The sequence below is a fragment of the Ursus maritimus genome, unplaced genomic scaffold, assembly GCF_017311325.1.
Source record: "Ursus maritimus isolate PB19 unplaced genomic scaffold, ASM1731132v1 scaffold_8, whole genome shotgun sequence".
NCBI classification, from domain to species: Eukaryota; Metazoa; Chordata; class Mammalia; order Carnivora; family Ursidae; genus Ursus; species Ursus maritimus.
The window spans coordinates 62,988,045-63,005,563 of record NW_024426996.1 but is presented as its reverse complement, the minus strand read 5'-3'; the positions used below and the strand labels follow the sequence as shown (position 1 = coordinate 63,005,563).

General features: G+C 45.0%; 1 protein-coding gene across 1 annotated transcript in view; it reads right to left on the bottom strand.

The window, feature by feature from the left end:
- CCDC149 (coiled-coil domain containing 149) overlaps positions 1–17,519 on the bottom strand; it is a 97,066-nt gene that overhangs the window by 39,958 nt on the left and 39,589 nt on the right. The window contains exon 4 of the mRNA XM_040625214.1: positions 6,063–6,170. Coding sequence (XP_040481148.1) covers positions 6,063–6,170 — 108 coding nt within the window. The remainder of the gene's footprint in view (positions 1–6,062; positions 6,171–17,519) is intronic.

Genomic DNA, 17,519 nt, shown 5'->3' with positions numbered 1-17,519 from the left:
GTCTCTGTACTTGAGTGTGATTGGGATATGGTGTGCTGTAAAAGGAGTTTTGGGCAGCTATCTCTCAGAACCAGTTCTCTATGAATCACTAAACTCTACTCTGAAACTCAATGTATGTTAATTAAATTGATTTTAAATTTAAAAAAAAGAGTAAATATTACTTAAGAAAACAAAAAACTAAAAAGTAAGTACAATGCCTGGTCTATGGGATGAATGTCCAAAACCACTGGTCTCATGGGCCACCCAAGCTATGCGCTCATAGAGGGCGGGACAGGCTCCAATATGGTCTCTGAGACCCAATGTGTCTAATTCACCTGACAGTAAAACACTAGGGAATACTGAACCAGTCTGGCTGCTTGCTGAACTAACTGAGCGTTGTCTATAGTCCATAATCAACACCCCAGTCAGAACAAGATACGCTGGGGCTGGAGCAGGCGACGGGCCCTTATCACTCATTTTAATTCTTTGTAATTAATTTCTAGAATGCCCCAAGGTAAGTGCTTTTCATTAGAGCGCTCTCTTCCTTTGGGTTTCCTACAGAGGACATCTCTCTGTTCCTTTGAAGCATAAAGAGGAACGGTTTACAAAGAGCTTTCTGATACCTCATCCTGGACCATTACAAACAGCCACAGCTGGGCACTCTTTCTTAAAAAAAAAAAGAATAATTAGTCACCTGCATACTCATTGGTCTGTCTTTATGGGCTCGCAGCTTTGACTTAATTGGTTTCCTCTCCGAATCCATCCAAAAGTCCCACGTCAATAGAGGTATGTTCACAGAAGGGCTCTATCATTTTATGGTGCCAACGCCAGATAAAACAGAGGTGCTTAAAGACCATCAGCTGGTGTAACATAAAGCTCATTATTAAGGGCAAAACCCCGTGTTTATGCAACATCACACACAGCTACATTTAAATTGGCCAGCGGGGGCCCAGGAAATGCGGATGCAGGACACTGGGAGGAGCCGCTGTCCACCTGAGCTTCCTTGCTTTCGAATACCTGGTGTTGCATTATTGTCCTTCTGCAATAAAGTGCCATAATCTGTCACATGAAGAAGAACAAAAGCGAACGGACAAGAAAACCAAGTTCTGGCTGTCTCAATGGAACATGAGTTCCTGTTCCTGGCATCCTCTATTAGGTGCTTATTCTACAAGGGGCATGCAAAGTGCAAGGAAGCTTCCAGGAGCTCTGTACCAAGCAAGCACGCTTGGTGCTGGTGAAGTCTCGGGGGGGGGGGGGGTTATAAGGAGTGCTGAGTTTGGGGGATCCATCTTCCAGAGGCCAGGTTTCTCACCACAATTTCTGTCTCTAGTGGGAGGCACATACCCAGTTCACTGGAAAACAGTTGATCAACAGGAAGGAAGACTGAGTTTCCTGGTAGGATACTTGCACAAGAGAATTCTAAGCCAATCTGGCCCCAGGTCATGCTAAGATACGAGCAACACTTACCCTTCATGGAACACTTACTGGGTGCCAGGCATTATGCTACACCCTTTACAAACACTGAGTATTGCACAAACACACACCCCATTGTTAAATCTCCTTGTTCCGCTTTCTTTTCTTCCCAGCACTAACCACTGTCTGATGATCTTATGTATTTTATTTTCTTACTGTATGTCTCCCCAGCTAGAATATTAGCTCTATGAGAATGGGAACCTATCTTTCTTATTCCTTGGTGTGTCCACAGCTCCTGGAACATTAAGCACTATGTAGCAAGTCCCCAGTTTTGTGTGGATGAATAAATGATAAAACCTGACAACAATTCTATGTGAGGTATGATTGCTCCCATTTTCCAGATGAGGAAGTGGAGGCCTGGAGAGAAAACTGACTTGCTCAAGGCCATAAAACAACCACTGGCAGAGCTAGACTAAAACTCTGGGTCTAACAATTTCCAAAGTTGGACCTCTTGGACTATATTTCTCTATACCACTTGACATTGGCAAGGCTGGAGCTGGCCTTTCCTGGAGTGCCAATCTTTCCAGCTCCCAGCTCCGTGCCTTCACATTGGTGCCCTCATGATTTGTTATGGAAATCAGCAAAGCACTATCAGCCAGCCTTCCTCTTTCTTTAGCCAGCCTTCCTCTTTCGGAGAGCTGGTCTACCAGCTCACCTCTGGCTACCTGATCCAAGTGTGTTCTGCTAGTTTTGTTGATTGACTCTTACTAATCCTTAAATTCTCAGGGAACCCCTTCTTTCTCCTGGTCCTCCTTCCCAAAATCCACTCTTTTAATGCCCAGAAAAGGAGCAGGCAATCCTCTAGGGCAGGAAGGAAAGCTGTACTTCTCTTAGCGGGCTCTTTTTAAACTTGAGGCCCCACGTTGTCTGGGTCTTTCCCTATAACTGGTCCTTATTCCTCATAGACTGACACCCTGAGAGCCCAGGGCAATCTACCACCCATGAAAAGCTTTTCCCAGGGTGATTTGTGGAGATATGAGTCCTCCCTTCCCCATGTGCCTCCTCTCTCCTCATTAACCTTTCAGAACTATAATTATCAAGGAAATGGAGGGTGCCTGGTAAGTTTCCCTTCTCATGCCTCTCTTCTAGCTTGGACTGGGGGTTTGTGTCTACCCAAGAACTCCGAGAAATTCTTGGGCACAGTTCAAAGAGATGGCAGGTGGTGTTTGATCATGAGACCCCCACCCTATCACAGAAAACCCCCCAACCTCCCAACCCCATGGGAGGGCTAAGCTGCTTGCAAGCCAAGGTGGCAACAAATCTTTCAAGAGGCTGTTTGAAAATGCTTTATGGCACATAGGGTTACAAGGCTCTAGCTGAACAAATGGAAAAATTAGTCTACCTTAAAATATCCAAGGCAAGTAATTTCCTATCACCTTGTTTCTTAAATGTACTTAACATCTAGAATCTGGGCTTCCCAAAATATGGATAAGGGTCATCAGTTAAAATGGCAACTTGGAGATAAAAATCTTCTGCTTTAACAGTCGCTCATAAAATGATGCCATCGGCTCTTCTGTTTGGAATTGGGGGGAGGGTAGTCAGGAGTCCAACAACAGCAGTTACTAAGTGTTCTTGAATTTCACAGGCTTGAGGCAGCCTCTGAGCAGGGCTTTTACCCTGAGTCCAGCAAGGCTCAGCCTCAGACACTCTGCTCTCTCCACCAAGGGCTTCCCAAGGTCTCATACCTGGGGTTGGCTTTGGTTTTGCTTTTTCTTGGATGAAAGTTTGCTTTTCTAGCTCCTTTCTCCAAATTTCGAAACTACTTCTCGGCCCGTGAATGGAGTTCCTGATGACGACCGCACCTTGTTTTCTCAGTCTGCTTCTTTTTTTGTATTCTTTGCCCTTTTTGTTCTCCTCTTCCTCTTTCTTGAACCTTTTTGCTCTTCTTTTCCTTCTCTTCATTCACTCAGTTTATTCATTCACTCATTTATTCCATTCCATTCCTTCAAGAAAGATTTATTAAGTAATGTTTATGTACCAGGAACTAAGAGTGCTAATTCCTAGCAATAAAGTAGTACACCAGTCAGGAATTCTGCCCACAAAGAGCTTACTCTTGGGGACGAGGGTGCCATATAAGTTTAAGCAGAGCGAAAGACCAGAGCACTGTGGGCATGCACAGGACCTGCCCCTAAGAGTTGAAGAGGCTACATTTGACCTAAGACCTGAAAGATGAGCAGGAGTTGGAGAGGGAAGGAAAGGCGAGGAGTGTCCCAGACAGAGCTAACAGCAGGTGCAAAGGCCCTGAGGCACAAGGCAGTATAGCTCAGCAAAGGGGCTGAAATTAGTGCTGCTGTGCTGAAGCATGAGGTGACTAGTGGCAAGAGACGTGGCTGGAGAAATCAGTAAGGGGCCAGATACTGGAGGGCCTAGCCCACCATGGCAAGTATGTTGAACTGGATTTGGAAGGTGATAGAAAGGTTGGAGTAGCGAGAGACATAATGAATAAAAAAAAAAAAAAAAATGAAGGGTTAACCCATTCTTCACCAAACACCAAGGAACAGGGGCCTCTGAGTTTCCCAAGATGCCTGGTGTCATTATCAAATGAGTAATCTGGCCCTAATGTTGACGGCCGGGGGTGGGGGTTGGGGGAGGGTGGCTATGACTCACAGGGATCTGAAAATAAATCAGCCCTGTAACTATAGATGCAAATGAGAATAAATGGATTCTCTGGGGCTCACTGCAGTTCGGTTTTTTTGAAGAGGAGAGGCTGGATACTGAGATACGGGGTCTGCTGAACATTGTAACATCTTCCCCGTACCTTTTGGCGGGCGAATTACTTCACAGACCATGAATATGAGTCACTAAATTCTAAACCTTGGGCAAGAAAACAAAGTTTGATAAATGTGTCCAGCTACTGGAATAAAGACCCAGAGCACAAACAAATCAAGTTCAGACTGTGCCAACACACAAGGAGCCCCAGACCTGTGCTTAGTGTGACACGCGCATACACATACACACACTCAGTCCTGCACACACTCACACATGCATACACACTCACTCACATACACACATGCCCTCCCTTTCTTTCCTTGAAATATCAGTTGCAAAGGTCGAGTCCTAATAAACCCCATGTCTAAAAGGTGACAAAATTAAAAGCGACCAAAAGATGAGGTAGAAGTATATTTCGGAAAGTTAGGGAGGGGTAGCTCATTTAAGAGGAAGAAAAAAAGACATAAGCAAAGAAAAATCAGACAATCAAGAACCATGAATCCAAAAATCATATCTTCTTCAAAATGTTCTAACATTCTGTGGATTTATTATATCTCCAAAATTACTGTAGTATTTTGTGAGTTTAAAGGAAACTACTACACACATCTCATTGTATTCTTCATTGTATTCTCTAGAAAACCTTGAGGAAGTGACTAAGAAGGTCTGGCCTTTAATTATGGACCGAACACCTAGGTTACAGAATTTAAATCCTTGTAATGGTGCATAAAACCACACCAGACGCCTGATTAGCTTGTCCAGTGTTAATTAGAACCGTTCTTAGGCATTCTGTCCTACCCCCTACTTCATGACCCAGAATAGTCAAAGTCAAGCCTAATTTTTCAAATATATGTTAAATGCAAGAGGTTTAAAAAAAATGTAAAGGCAGATTAAGTGGAGAAGAAGCTATGTAGGAAGACCTTCCAGTTGGTCCTTAGACTGAGCCTCAAATCAGCAGTAGCAGAAAATCCTTTCTGATCTTTTGTTATGGATAACCCAGACTCTGGTGTGCATTTTTTTACGAGCCAGCAGCTTTAAAAATGGCGCCTTCCAATAACCGACAACTCCCAGAAACAGTGAACGCCATCAACATTCGTCAAGAAAATTTGGTAACATTTCAAAGACGTTTCCCAAGAAAGGACCTCCTCCCTGCCATGGAGTTTTCTTGAGTCAAACTCCAATGGCCATCTCTGTCGGGAAAGCTGCCTCTGGCAAGGAGTTGAAAATGAATCTATTGTGGCAAAACAGAAAATTTTGGGGGGTGGGGGGACAGAATTAAACTTCGATAGTTTTTCTTCCTTTTCTCAACTGTACTTGTATTCATAGCTTCCGCTGGGAGAGAGAGAGCACACATTTAGTTTGGAGTTTATGAGTTCATATTTTATAATTAACGTTGCCAACAGGGGAGTTTGATTAATACCACGCAGTGGATTTTGAGCAATGTTCCATACAAATTGCCAAATTTAGCAATAAAATAAATTGGTTATGTGAACATAATTAGTAGGATGACTACTTAAAATTCAAAACTGAATGTGAATAATTCCAAATCATCTGAGCCACAGATCCATTATTTGTAGAGAAGGGGGAAAGTATAGCATTTTGGGTTTTATTTTGCCCTCAACCGCAATGTTATTCACCACCAAGCTGAACATAATGAAACTTCCACGATGGGTTGTGGCAATATTTTAGCGCAACCCAGGAACACGCACATAGGCGTGCGCACACACACAAAGGGAATGTCATAAAGATAAGAAATGCTAAACTGTGAATTTTCACTGCAAATGTAAAAATCTATAACAAGTTTTTCAGCAAATGTGGCATTACATTTTTCTGATGTGCTATCCATAAACCTCTAAGCACACAATTACACAACAGAGCTTTTTCCCTTTAAATAGTCGCAGTACCTTATTGTCGCCCTGGACTTCTGCAAGCCTTTGCTGAAGTTCTTTAATTTCTTCTCCCAGATGTTTATTTCGGTCCTGAGAATCTCTCAGTAGTTGTGCAAGATTAGCCTGGAAATGTCAACACATTATGGAATACAATCAGAAACGCAGGAGTGGATAAACGTGGGGCTTTGTTCGGCTTACCGAGGCTGGCGTCCAGGCCGAGCGGAGCCACGCAAAGCCCATTAGATAAATGCATACACGAGCGCAGCAAGTGTGCAAATCACACCACGACAACTGCACGGAGGGGAGCAGTGTTGGCTGTGAACCTCAGCATGGGGATGTTCTTTGTTTCCAGGAGGGCTCACGGACAAGTAATGGAGGAATCAGTCATATTCGACTTTTTGCAAAAAAATGTTAAGAGCTCCGCAGTGAAAATCTTGCAAGTGGATATAAGAGTTCAATTCTAAAATTTGAGCCAACAGTACAGGAAAAAGCTTCATTTCCTTGTTTAAACAGTTTTCTTCCCTTTCAAATAGAACTGGCTTAGTGAGCTTTTCTTTGCTACCTCAAAGCCCATTATATTGATCACAAGATGAGGCAGCCAGAGAAGGAACGAGGAATGAGCAACCACTTCAGAAATCGGGGTCCAGAGGTAATCCAACAGTCTCCTGGGTCCCTCAGTACCAGGACCATTCACCTGCCGGTCCTGGCTTCATGACGTCATCCGTTCCGTAGGGTAGGACTCCTGCTCAGACCCAGATCCCTCTGACCCATGTGGACCAGCCTCCCCCTCTCAAGCCAGCTGCCCCTCATCGCATCACTGCCCCCCGTTCCCAGAGCACGTGAGCACCTCTTACCATGTTCCCACCCCTTTCCCAGGTGCCCTGAGCCTGGAAATGCAGCCACGTGGCTGCTTGTCATCCAGCACTGTCTGTATTTTGGTAGCTGCAACTTGCTCTGGTTCGCGCCTTGCTTCCTGCATTCATATCTAACCTCAGCAAGAAGACCGCGAGCTACGGAAAGGCAGAGATTCCGTTCTCTCCTTCCTCAGCACCCGTGTCTGTTGCTTCAAGAAGGGCTCGTGTTCCAGCAAATGTTTTAAAGACTCATGAGAATAAATGAATGAAAGAAGGAGGGAGAGAAATAAGCAAGCAATGAGAATATGGCCTTTGGGGAATCATTCAGAAATAGTTGTACAGGGGATTTTTAAGATCATGTTGAAGATTCCCTTCATGTTATAGCTGAAGAAACCCAAATCCAGAGGCATTAGGGGACTGGTATAAGTGCAGTGGTCAAAACTCCAAAGACCTCAAGGCTAATAGTTTTGGGGGCACTCCTGGCTGGCTCAGTGGGTACATTTGACTCTTGATCTCAGGGTCATGGGTTCAAGCCCCACATTGGGTGTGGAGCCTACCTGAAAAAAAATAATTTTTTAAATGCTAATATTTTGGGGAATACTCAATTATGTCAGGTACTAAAAAAAGAACGAAGGTGAAAGAATAAAGAAGTTCAGCCTTGGCTTGGCTCCTCCCTGACCGGCACTCTATCTCATCTCCCACGTCCCATCCGTTGGGGTATCAGGTTGTCTCTACCCTCAGGTTCCTCCCTACTCCAGGTCAGCTCCCCCCAGGTTTACTGCCTCGTTGTTCCCCAAGCATACCAGGTATGCTCCCATCCCAGTGCATTGTTCTATGCTCTCTCATGGGAATGCTCTCCCTCCAGAATACCTCCTGGCTCCCTCCCCCTCTCACCTTCTTCAGGCCTTTGTGCAAAAGCCACAGTCTCAACAGGGCCCACCTGGACCACTCGAGCTAACACGGCAACCTGCTCTCCTCCACCCTAATCTTCCAAGCCCCTTCCTCTACATTATTTTTTTCTTTTGTAGCCCATGCCACCTTTTAAAATACCATGTAATTTATTTCATGGCCTACTACTTACTACTTATTTCCTGCCTCACTCTCCCTACAGAAATAGAAGTGCCATGAAGGGCAAGGAACTTTGTTCTCTCTATGGATCTACCCCAAGCATCTAGTAGACGCTCCGTAACTATTTTCTAAATGAGAGACAATAGGCTGAGTCTGGAGGTTGTGGTCTCAGCCTAGGGAAGAATATGGAATAGTAACAATAGGTACCAACACCAAAGCCAGTGCTGGGTACAGAGTCTTGACTCATCCCCACTGGCTGGATTTAACCAAGCCCTGTATTACTCAACAATGTGATCCCATTTGCAACCTCATATGTGCACAATTCATATTTTAGAATAGTTGTACTCTGATTTTCTCAGATTTCCATTCTTATCAGATAAAATTTGGTGAAGGATGTGGCAAATTAATTCCCATCTTACACTTACAAAAGCAAAAAAACCCAAGAGACACTGTGACCCACTGACTATTTTCAGAAATTTTTGGAAATCAGATCAACTAAGCTGAATCCCAGCTCTGCCACTTACAGGCTGGGTGACCGTGGGTGAATTCCGCAACCTCCCGAGTTTCCCCATTCATAAATGTCACTCACCACACGTACCTCCTGTGGTGATGGGATGCCTAAACTGAATAACACTGGACACATCCCACAGTGCTTGGTATACAGTAGGTGACAGTTAAAGGGTCGGTTAGCTCCTCTTGATTGTGTCCTTCCAGTGGCCCCAACTCAGCCAGTCAGTGAACAGTTGGGTAGACGCGGCTGAATGCCTCCTTGGACACAACTGGCTCTTCTGGGATCCTGCCCCTTCACTGTTTCTTATTTATCCATTTGCTTTACAACAAAGATTTATTGAGCACCTACCATGTGCTGGGCACTGTTTTTAGAGTCTGGATACAGCAGTGAGCAATACAGACAAAACACCTTGCCCTTGTAACTCACATCTGAATAGATGATATTACATTAGTTACTTTATGCTGCTATAAAATACAGAATGACCCAGTGCTTGGATGATGAGTACTATGGAGAAAAATAAAGTGGGCAAAGGGAACAGAATGTGCCCGAGGAAAGGACCACGTTTAAACCAAGACTTAAAAAAGCAGAGAGAGCTGGCGTGAGCCCTGTGCATGGGAGGGGGGTAACGTTCCAGCTAGGGGAAAAGGCACCTTGCTCCCTCTCTTATCAAATCACACGATTTCCATTTTGGAGAGCAGTTCAAGGCCACAAGAGCAGGCCGACCTCAGGGACCGCAGTGCAGTGATGATTCAACCCTTGTCTTCCCTTTCCTGGTTCCTCCCCTCCATCTGCAGCTCTCCTTCCTCAGCCCATGGCAGCACAAGTGGGCTGCCTCTGCCTTCCCGCCACGGAACCCCAGACCATTTCCCAGACATTAGCTCAGCAAGCATAATCGCTCCCTCACAGACCGGAGAGACCGGCCCCAAAGAGGGGAGGGGAAGCAGTATCTCAGCACCCCCTCTGCAGGAGACACAGCAAAATTCACCTTCACGGGACCTGCCTCTTCCTAACCAGCGGAAGGAGCGCTCAGAAACAAATGCTTCTGAGAGTGACAGGGAAGGGGATCAAGAGGACACTTACCATGACGAGCAATGAGTAATGCATAGTTGTGGAATCACACCTGAGCCTAATATAACACTGCATGTGAACTATACCAGAATTAAATTAAAATAAAATTTAAAAAAGAGTACCAGTGGAAACTTAATAAAAGACACCCCAAAAAGTATCTGCAATACCTTTAATCTTTCCTTTTTTTAAAATAGATTTTATTTATTTATTTGAAAGAAAGAGTGAGCGACAGAGAGAACACAAACGGGAGAGAAAGAGGTAGACGCAGGCTCCCTGCTGAGCTGGGAGTCCAACGTGGGGCTCGATCCCAGGACCCTGGGATCATGAGCTGAGCCGAAGGCAGATGCTTAACCAACTGAGCCACCCGGGCCCCAATCTTTCCTCTTTGAATCAACAGTGGCTTGAGCCCCTCAGGTAGCGGGAAGACCCTGATGTCCACTCGCCAGCCTCAAGCAGTTGGTGAACGAGTACAACTCGATCTGTCAGTGGGGAAGGGCTGGTTCTCTACCTCCAACCCGGCACAGAGCAGAACTTTTGTAAAATACAATGAAAATCAATTACTAGAAAAATGAACTTGGGCGCCTGGGTGGCTCAGTCAGTCAAGCGTCTGCCTTTGGCTCGGGTCATGATCTCAGGGTTGTGGAATCAAGTCCCACGTTGGGCTCCCTGCTCAGCAAGGAGTCTGCTTCTCCTTCTCACTCTCCTCTGTGTTCTGTCTCTTTCTTTCTCAGTAAATAAATAAAATCTTTAAAAAGATAAATTTAAAGTGACATCAGGATAAAACCCCCAAGTGTTTGGTACATTCAACAGACATAAAATCATGCTGTCAAACTGCCACAGAAGTTTCCAAACACTTCCTCAGTTTCTATGTTTATCATGGACCAGAAGCAAGCAGCCTACCTCCCGGCATGGTCCTTGGGCCTCACTTTGAAAAGCACCGAGCTCCTCGACAGAGCTCCCAGGTATTTGGCTATTAGCGCAGGGCAGGCATCCTGTATACACATCAAAGGTTCCAGTGCGATGCGAAGCAGAGGACAGGGCTGCTTCAGGAAACAACATTTACTACGGAGCCAGCGATGGGACTGCCAACCATTATCTACCCTGCAGCCGGCTGAAAAGAATTCTACCAAAATAAAGCCAGGCATTTCTATAGTAGCCGCAGAATGGCGGTCAATTAGGAGCACAGAGCCTCCATGCTGGGTTCTAGTAAATCTACCCCGGTTTTGAAACTGACCCTCCCGGTAGGGTAGGGTGGGGGAGGCACCCCGCTTCAAAGCTGGGGACTGTAATTTCACATTTCCCAGGCTGGGTTCCTTGTCAACACACATTTCTTTTCTATTCAGTCTTTTCAGTCCTTCCGCCTCCTCAACTCCAAAACAATAACTTTGGGAACTGGAAAATGACTGCTCTGATAGGGTACCTAATTCCTTGACATATACCTTAAGGACGAAAAAAAAAAGAAAAAGAAAAGAAAAGAAAAGTAGTCCATTTGAAAGCACTCAAAATAGAGGAGAAAAGTTCACACGATTCTTTTGACCAAAAATAACACCCGTGACTCACACGCGCTCCCTCTAACAATCCATCAAGCGAACACGTGGCGCCTGCTTATAATTTATCAGCTATGCACAGCGTTTTGTCTCCATGTTATTGAGAAGGACTCTGTGACCATCGGTGGGCAATAGCGGCACTATGTACAGGAAATGTCAAAGAAAAAGTGGCAGACCGCCTAAAGCTGGGAAGGCTTTCACAGGGAAGGAAAACCAAACTGAGAGATCATTTCGTCTAAATCTCTGGGGCAGGAGGTAGCATAAATAGCAAACCGTAAAAAGGTTTAAAAAGAAGCCTCTTTTAAATATTCAGATCTAGCCGGGGCCAACGTGAAAGGTTGACATTTTAGCTTTGGTAACAGGGGAATGAATACAGTGGCATATATCATAGGACCCGTATACCAAAGTGACTCTTTCTAGCTGGAAGTTGACTAACATTGTGATGGGGGAAGAGAGGCGAGCGAGATTGGATGAGAATGTAGCTGGGACACCCGAGGCGGAAAGGATTCAGACACACCTTCATCAAGGAACAATTCAACCCCCAATTACCAGCGATGTCTGCACAAGCGTGCTGCCAAGGCCAGCCCTTGGTGTGGGCGCCGTGACGCTCATGGCAATTCTCTCTGCACAGAGACGAAGGACACAAATCCTGACAGTTATTGTGAAAGCAGAGATCTGGAAGGTGAAAGAGCAATGTGGATCTCACCCCAACCTTTCCGCCTTTTGGGGGGCAGACATTCTCACTAAGGCAGATAGTCACGTGGGCCAAGGGAGCTATTCATCCAGCTTTCTTCGAGTCCCACTGCATCCTAGACTCTAGCTCTTGCCTCTACCACTGGGTTTCGATTCCTCTATGAGAGCCATAAAATATGTCGGAACAGTTTACATTCTAGATGCAGTACACTTTTAATACACTTATAAGAAGTGATGGCAGGGAGATTTAAAAAATAAACGATATATCACATTCGGCAATGACAACCACTGTTAAGGACTCTTGTTTTCAATGATCAAGTAATCAACATTGGCTCACAAGGAGGGGATTTCACGACCCTAGTTAGAGGAAACCACCCTGAATCCTTCAGATGGGGAGAAAAGGATCCACTATATACCATTTTTCTCCCAGAAGTAAGAAAAGTAAAGATGGATATGAAGGGGATCAGAATATGTGACTCCAAAATATTCCACTTTGCCATAAGGACATTTTGAGCCGAAGGCAATTGAGAATCAACAGATAACAGAGTTCCCTTACCTCCTCCCTATTTCTGCCTAAAAGCAGGGCATAAATTTCCCATTGTGAAGGTGACCTGCCTCTTCCATACCAGGAAGAAGAAAGCAACCCATCACCAGAGAGCCACTCCGGGCACCCCAAGTAGTCTGCATAAACAAACCTTACTAAAATAGCCCTTAGCTCCCATTAATTTCCTTGTACATTTCCTAGTCACTTTCCCATAGCTGATTATCCCTTGAAGCCCAAACCCCTTTTCTTTTATTAAAATGGAATATAAGCCCCCGTGCCAACCACTTCTTTGAGTTTCCCTTCTTCTGTGAACTCCCATACACATAAAATAGCCATAAAATTGTACACTTTTCCTTCTGTCTTTTGTTAGTTAAATTTGCAGGCCCCCATGTAATGAACCTAAGAGTACAGGGTGAAGAAAACACAAAATAAAAGAAAGCGATGAAAAGTTCAAGATTAACCCTTCATCCCTGCACTAGCCCAGACACTGGGAAGAGCAGAAAAAGGGGCGGGCCACATGTTTCCACCTGAGTCCTTAAATAATTCAGACCCGCGACCAGGGGCCGGGGGCAACACTCCAGGGACAATCCCTCATGTCATCCTGAACCTCTATAATTTATTAGATACATATCATTGCAGTAACTGAGCCACAGAAAAGTTAGTCTACATCACAATGTAAAAATGATGTAGGCCAGAAAGTCCTGTAACTTACTTCTCAATTTGCTGACATATCAAAAGTGCGAATCAAAAGTGGGAAGGAAAAAAAAGTAAGAGAGAGAGAGACAGGTAAAACCTTGATGTACGCACTTCCTGAAGAAGAGTAAGGAAAAGAGACGGCGAGGGGGAAGAGACCGAGATCAGACTTAGAAACTATGCTGTTGGACAAGGTGTTAAAAAGTTGGATGCTGTGCTGAGACGCCTGGGTAGCTCAGTGGGTTAAGCATCTGCCTTTAGCTCAGGTCATGATCCCAGGGTCCTGGCCTGGGTTCGAGCGGGGAGTCTGCCTCTCCCTCTTCCTCTGCCCCTCCCACCTCTCATGCTCTCTCTCTCTCTCTCTCTCTCTCTCTTGCACTCACACTCTCTATCGTGTGCGCTCTCCCTCTCTCTCAAATAAATAAATAAAATCTTAAAAAAAAAAAAGATGCTGTAGACTCCTTAAAGAAGTACCTCAATAGGGCAAAGTACTAGATTAAGCAAGAATATGTTTTTAAAAATGTTTGATGAAACATCAAGTATCCTAGAGCAGTGTGATTGACAGCAAATTTAATTACAATTTCAACTCCACTGCTTTGGTCTATGGCGACTCCTGTGTTAATAGTAATAGACGAGACTTGCTTTGCTGAGCAAGGGCCCCCTATTCATAGCAAGTGCCACAGTGACAGTTTTCTTATTTACACAGAAACCACCACCCAGAGCTCATTCCATGCTTTTTTTTTTTTTTTTTTTTTTTTTGGCTGTGCAAGGAGCCCTCAGCAGCCTGCTCCCACCTCATAACCTCAAAACACAGGCTTGGAAGGAAAGCATTTCCAGGCCCACAGGCAAACGCTTGTCCTCAGGTTTTGGGAGGTTGCTGTTGACACGGATGTTTGCTTCATCTTGGCCATTACGTTTCTGCACCTGCCTCCTCTCAAGTTCTCTAGATTCCTCGAGCCTAAACATCCTCACCTATAAATTGGGGGGCGCTCCCGCCTTGCTCGCAAACTCCCTGCAAGGATCCACAGAGCTGATAGCAAGAGGCTCTAATGCTCAGAATGAAGTTACAGTTACTAGGACCTGGGAGGGGCTCCCACAAGCTGCACCTGATCTCTTCCCAGTTTCCCTGGTGGATCGGGAAAGTCGTACAGTTCGGAGTCATGAAACGAAACATCTCAAAACACTTGAGATCTCTGAAGGAAACTTTAGGTTGTGAGCCTCAAACCCAGGATGCATGTACAAAGTTGCTCTGATTCGCAGTCAACGGGGAATGAAAGTAAGATTGACTAAGAAGACTTTTCTACCGAAGTAAAAGGCTCCCCCCCCCATCCCACAAAGGGCCACTCTACACTCTGATTTCTCCAGGCTCGGCATTCTGGCACATGTCACCATTGAAATAAGCTGTCACTCTTTAAGGGAAGAAAGCAAAGACTCCCTCTTAAACCAGCAGGAATACCTCCCGTGGTACGTCGGCTTGAAATCAAAACGGGAGAAGACAAAGATGCATTTGATTGTTTATTCAAGGAGGAGTCTGAATGGGGAGAATGTGCTGCTGTGACCCCAAGAGTCCCATCTTCTAAGAACATGAACCCAAGATAATTTGAATTCCCTTCGCTTCCTTTGGAGGAACTGCTTGTTTAATGAAAGAAAAATACTGAAAGGGTTGTCTGAGATCTTCTGGCGATCTCTCACTGCGGCGAAGAGGTGTATGCTTCTGCCTAGAGTATCAAGAAGATGTTTTCATTTCAATATCCCAGGAGAAGTGATTAGTGCATCGCTGTTGTCACAATTTCTTCACAGCTTCCTTAACAGATGATTTGCCATTGGAAATTGAGTTGTTTTAAAAGGGATTCTAAGTTCTAAAAGAAAGCCTCGACAACTATATTTCTAGAACTACCAACATGAAAGTTCTGGTCTGTCCTCTGAGGAGGAGACAAAAGAGGCAGGAAGATATTTATGACCAGACCCTTGGTTGCCATGGGAAAGAACACTGGCTTCACCAGGTAAAGATTCCGAGCTGTTTCTGGTTCTCCACCACTTCTAAGCCCTACAAAGCCCTTCGTCTCTGGGCTTCCAAAATGGGTTAGGTTAAATGTAGACTATGCTTCCTCCCCACTCGGTCCAAGAGTCAAATATAGAACAAAAAAACCTGAATGAGAACACAGAAGTATAAGCTAGCAGATCTGGATTTTAGTGCTGCTCTATGAACTGGCTGTGTGACCTTGGACAAGTCACGGGAAAAACAGAAACTAGCCAACATTCACTGAGCACTCAGCAAGTACCAGGCGATGAGCACAATGACCATTATACCGATTCCTCAGAGGAGCTTTGAGTACGTCTCATTTTTACGTTGACTCTGGAGGGGAGGAATGTGAATCTGAGAAAGGGTAAGCAGCTTGCCCGAGATCACCCACTGACAAGCGGAAGGGTTAAATTCACATCGGGTCTATTGGACGCCAGAACCCAGGCTCTTACCACCTGCTGTGAGCCACGAGGCTGCCTTGCGACTCTGTGGAAGCCCTAACTTGCCAGTGTGACTTCAGAAGACAGTTGGGAGATCACGTTTGTACACCCGTGCATGCATACATGGTCTCTGAGAAACACAAAACCCTACCAAGGCTGAGGGGGTGCTATTGCTTCTACCTACATTTCAGAAGAAGCCTCAGATACATTTGTGGTCACCTCAAGCTGCTATGACAAAATACCATAGTCTGGGGGCGGGGGGCTTATAAAGCACAGAAGATGATTTTTCAGAGTTCTACAGGCTGACAATCTGAAAGCAGGGTGTCAGTGCGGTCAGGCTCCGGTGAGAGCCCTCTTTGGTAGTGACTCCTTGGGGCACCCTCAGGGGGCAGAGAGCAGAGCAGAGAAAGCAAGCTCTCTCGTGACTTCTGGAAGGGCACTAATCCCACTCATGATAGCTCCACTTTCATGACCTCTTACCTAACCATTTTTCAGAGGCCCTATCTTCTAATACCATCACACTGGGGAGCAGAGTTTCAATATATGAATGTTGGGGGGACACAAACATCCCACCCAAAACACTGATCACAGCAATGTCTCCCTCTGAGTTGAGACATGAGCAGGGGAAGAGTGAAGTAGAGGCCATAGAAATTCCTCCTTCACAGTCAAGAAACAAGGCTGATGGGCAATGAGATGGCTTCGTGTGGCATCTTCTCCTTTTCCAGTATGTGGATCTTTGACCTCCATGTCCCATCTGTTAACCTGACAGCTGGTTTTTGTTCCAGTGCCTTCTGCCTAAATAAAGTGTACTTGCTTTGCAGCTGGAGAGGTCAATACTTTAACCACTGTCTTTTTTTTTTTTTTTTAAGGATTTTTAAATTTATTTGACAGAGACACAGCAAGAGAGGGAACACAAGCAGGGGGAGTGGGAGAGGGAGAAGCAGGCTTCCCACCAAGCAGGGAGCCGATGTGGGGCTCAATCCCAGGACCCCGGGATCACAACCTGAGCCGAAGGCAGACGCTTAACAACTGACCCACCCAGGCGCCCCATTACCCACTGTCTTGCCTTTGGGATAAACATGTAATATAATATAGGAGACACTAGGTCAGAGTGCATGCTTCTATACCCACTTCCTGCTAGACGAAAAAGTGAGGAAAATCATGGTGCCTCTCCCTTCCAGGCCTGTCACATGTGTGCAAAGCTGTCTGCTTCCAGCTAAATGCAAAGACTCATTGCAACCAGTACCTAAACACTTCTTGGTGCATTTTCTTCCCCACACCGAGCTCATGAAGAAGGCACCTTAACAACCACTCCCCCAAAACCAGTCACATGCTTCCATAAATTAAAGGAAAATAAAATTTATTTATTTATTTATTTATTTATTTATTTATTTATTTATTTATTTTAAAGATTTTATTTATTTATCTGACAGAGAGAGAGAGAGAGCCAGCGAGAGAGGGAACACAAGCAGGGGAAGTGGGAGAGGAAAAAGCAGGCTCCCAGCAGAGAAGCCTGATGTGGGGCTCGATCCCAGAATGCTGGGATCACACCCTGAGCCAAAGGCAGACACTTAACGACTGAGCCACCCAGGCACCCCAAGAAAAATAAAATTTAAAAAACATATTTTGAATGGGTAAAATTGTTCATTTTTCCAAATCCTGGAACTATTTTCCATCACTATTTTTGAAGACATCTCTTCCATTACTAAGCCAGAATTCTCTCCCTTGCTTTGGGCTGTATTTTTCTCTCCATGCCACCAAAGGCCATTAACATCCAATATATTTTAATTATTTTGTTTACTGTTTGTTCATAGCATGTCTACTAGAATTAAGGTGACTATGTTATTTATCATCTAAACCAAGGGGTTTTGCAGGGTAAAAAGGAGCGCTAATACAAATTATGCCAGGACAAAACAGAAACATTCCCGGGGAAACAAGGGTGTTGTCATCCCAACTACAATGCGAGTTCCACACTTGGGGATTTGGGTCTGACTTTTCTCACACCCGTGTCCCTACTGTCTAAATTAGCAC